Source organism: Puntigrus tetrazona, chromosome 22, assembly GCF_018831695.1.
Source record: "Puntigrus tetrazona isolate hp1 chromosome 22, ASM1883169v1, whole genome shotgun sequence".
Lineage (NCBI taxonomy): Eukaryota > Metazoa > Chordata > Actinopteri > Cypriniformes > Cyprinidae > Puntigrus > Puntigrus tetrazona.
In genome coordinates, this window is record NC_056720.1 from 3,430,369 (window position 1) to 3,433,220 (window position 2,852).

Here is a 2,852-nt window from a genome sequence, read left to right on the forward strand (position 1 = left end):
TGTCCCCTTCGGCCACCCAACAGTTCCATTCCTGGAAGTATAATCCCCGAATGCCAGCCCGAACAGAAGCTGCTGAATTCACTTGACTCGCACAGCATTGGCTGCTAGAGGGGGCCCTGTCAGGTAGTGGAACGAATCGTCGTGGACCGCTTCCTGTGAGCCCTCCCACAGTCCCATCATCAGGCTGTGTGGATGCGGAACCCAGCAACTCGGGAGCCTGGGGAGCAAGCACTGCCTTTTCCCAGGAGGGTGGTCCTGGAGTAACGTGTGCCGGAAGGAACTCGACAACCCTTACACAGGCCAGCGGTTCCCTCTGCACTGGACGAACCAATACCCAATGCTCCCAAGGCTGAAGTCAAGATAAACGGGAAACCCTACCGAGCCCTCATCAACTCTGGCAGCGCAGTCATGCTTGTTTTGGGCAAGCATCCTGGCTCCGTAACCGGAATCCAAGGTCTTCATCCCCATAACTTCTGTGTACGGTGAAACACGGCAAGTACCCGCAAAAAGGATCATCCTTGTCAGCGCTGTCGTCCAACTGGCCTGTTGAAGTCGGCATTGTGAAGGACCTGCCCGTACCGATGCTGCTCGGACGAGACTGGCCTGGCCTCGACCGCCTGCTAGCTGCCACTTCCCAGTTAGTAAGCCACAGAGGGAACTCGCAGACAATGGAGGAGGGAGGAGAAATTACTCGCTCATACGCACCCGATTTGTTTTATTTTGCTTTCTTTATTTTATTTTTTTTCTTTTATTTTATGTACTGCTGATCAGTTGTGCAAAAGTTTATGAATTAAGCCAATTTGGAAAATATGGCAAAATAAGTTAATTTTTTAAATTCTAATATTGTCTAAAATCATTTTTATAGTAGGTTAGTGATTTGTGGTTTTCCGCATTGTTGGCGCGCTAGGGTGAGTCAGATCAATGATCAATGGATGGAGCTGTGTGCACATTTTTGAGATCTTGATTTCTGGCCACTAAACTGGCTTAGCATGCTATTACTTAGGGATCACATAAAAAATTACTCTTTTTGAGTCTATTGAGGAAATGGCTGCATTAAAGTAAGCAATCTACGGGGTAGCCGCCAAATAAGACCTGGACTAGCCCAGATGTGTCGTGAGTCTGTTCTCTAAGCAACCCATACTCTTAATGAACGGTGAATGGAAAATAGGAAGTATTATAGTTAATGATCCGAATTTAATCACAACTAGAGGGGTCAGCACTTACATTTAAATATAACAAAAATCACAAAATTGGAGTCAGATAAAATCACGTGATGGGTCAGACTTAAAATTGGAAAAGTAAAAGATTAATAATTTTTTTTTTTTAAATTGCAAGGAAAAGACTGAACATGCATTAAACCTTTGACCAAGGCCTCTGAATTCCGTTCTTCAGGATAGGGGGGACACCTACAGCGTGTTCAGGGGTTCTCATGCGCCAAAGAAATGAGAACGTATGTGAGTTATCTAATAGCTATTATTTGCTTTTTACTGCTTCATCTGGTATAAACTTTTGTGCTGTCATCTTGTGGTGACATTGTGAAAAGGCACATTCAAAAAAATTATAAATTTTATAAATTATGCTTGGAGGGCAATATATAATATATTTTAATAGATATACTGTGGGCTGCTTCTTCAATCATTTGTTATAAATTCTAAAACTCACTAACTGAAAAGTTAACTCTTCTGTCAGACACTTGAACTTAAAGTGTCCTTAAGGTCCCAGTACAATAACACACTACTTATAATTCTCAATGAAATCACTATAAAATATAGAGATTATTTTTTTATCAATATCGCACACCCCAACTTGGATCCTGCTCTCTCATTTCTCTGAATTTTTTGTGCACCAGCACACTATTTGCTCCCCCACATAACATTTTTATATTTAAATGTCTCTGTTCAAATCAAAACAAATATGCCAAATCTTACGCTATAGTATATAAAAAGTGAGCTGTAATAATTTACTGACCATAGACAGTAACACTGAATCTGTTTTTATCTTCTGACTTGCTTAGGCTGATTTCAGCTTCATAAAGTCCAGAGTCTGTGTTTCTGGTGTTCATGATGGTCAGAGATCCAGTCTGATCCAGCTTCAGTCTGTCTCTGAATCTCTCTTTACACTCATGACCTGTGCAGATATCACTGGTCTCTCCATTGATTTCAGCTATAAGACTCCCCTCAGTTCCAAATCTCCACTTAATCTCATCATTTGTCTGTAGTTCAGTAACATTAATCTTCAGAGTGACTGAATCTCCCTCCTTCACTGACACTGACTTCACATCAACACTAAACACACCTGAAGAACAAACAGAAACAGTCACTTATATTAAAGTTTAATAATCCTTTAGATTTTAACTTAACTTGAGTTAAAGCACCAAAGAATTGTAAAACCTGTAAAACTCTATAATTGTGTCTATAACTTACCAGTTAGATGCCAACAGCACAAACAGCAAAAAGCAATTGTGTGAAACATTTTCTGCAACATTTCAGGGTCTTTGAAAATCTGTGAGAGCCTGCAGTAAAGATGTCTATGGTTTTTGCTGAACACAACGTTAGCTATTTGCTATCTGCCGCCCAACTGAATTAGACCACACCCCCTACCCTTAACCACAAGTTCTCTGTACAAACCCCACCCACAAAACTTGTCACCCAACACAAACACACAAAAACTACTGACCGGTATGAGAGCCTTTTCTGATTAAAAATTCCTTTTTGTTTTACAGCCTGTTAGCGAGGCCATTTGACATGTATGTACTATAAATTAGATTTGTTATTCAAGTGAAAGTAACAAAATAAAACTTCTTTACACAACACAAAAATTATTTTGCATTTACACCACTGAACACACAGCTT

At 40.4% G+C, this 2,852-nt stretch overlaps 1 protein-coding gene across 1 annotated transcript in view; it reads right to left on the bottom strand.

The window, feature by feature from the left end:
• LOC122327463 overlaps window positions 1-2,559 on the bottom strand; it is an 8,493-nt gene extending 5,934 nt beyond the window's left edge. The window contains exons 1-2 of the mRNA XM_043222855.1: window positions 2,424-2,559; window positions 1,969-2,295 (exon numbers count right to left, since the gene is read on the bottom strand). Coding sequence (XP_043078790.1) covers window positions 1,969-2,295; window positions 2,424-2,484 — 388 coding nt within the window. The 5' untranslated portion in view covers window positions 2,485-2,559. The remainder of the gene's footprint in view (window positions 1-1,968; window positions 2,296-2,423) is intronic.
• Between the last annotated feature and the right edge of the window lie 293 nt (window positions 2,560-2,852).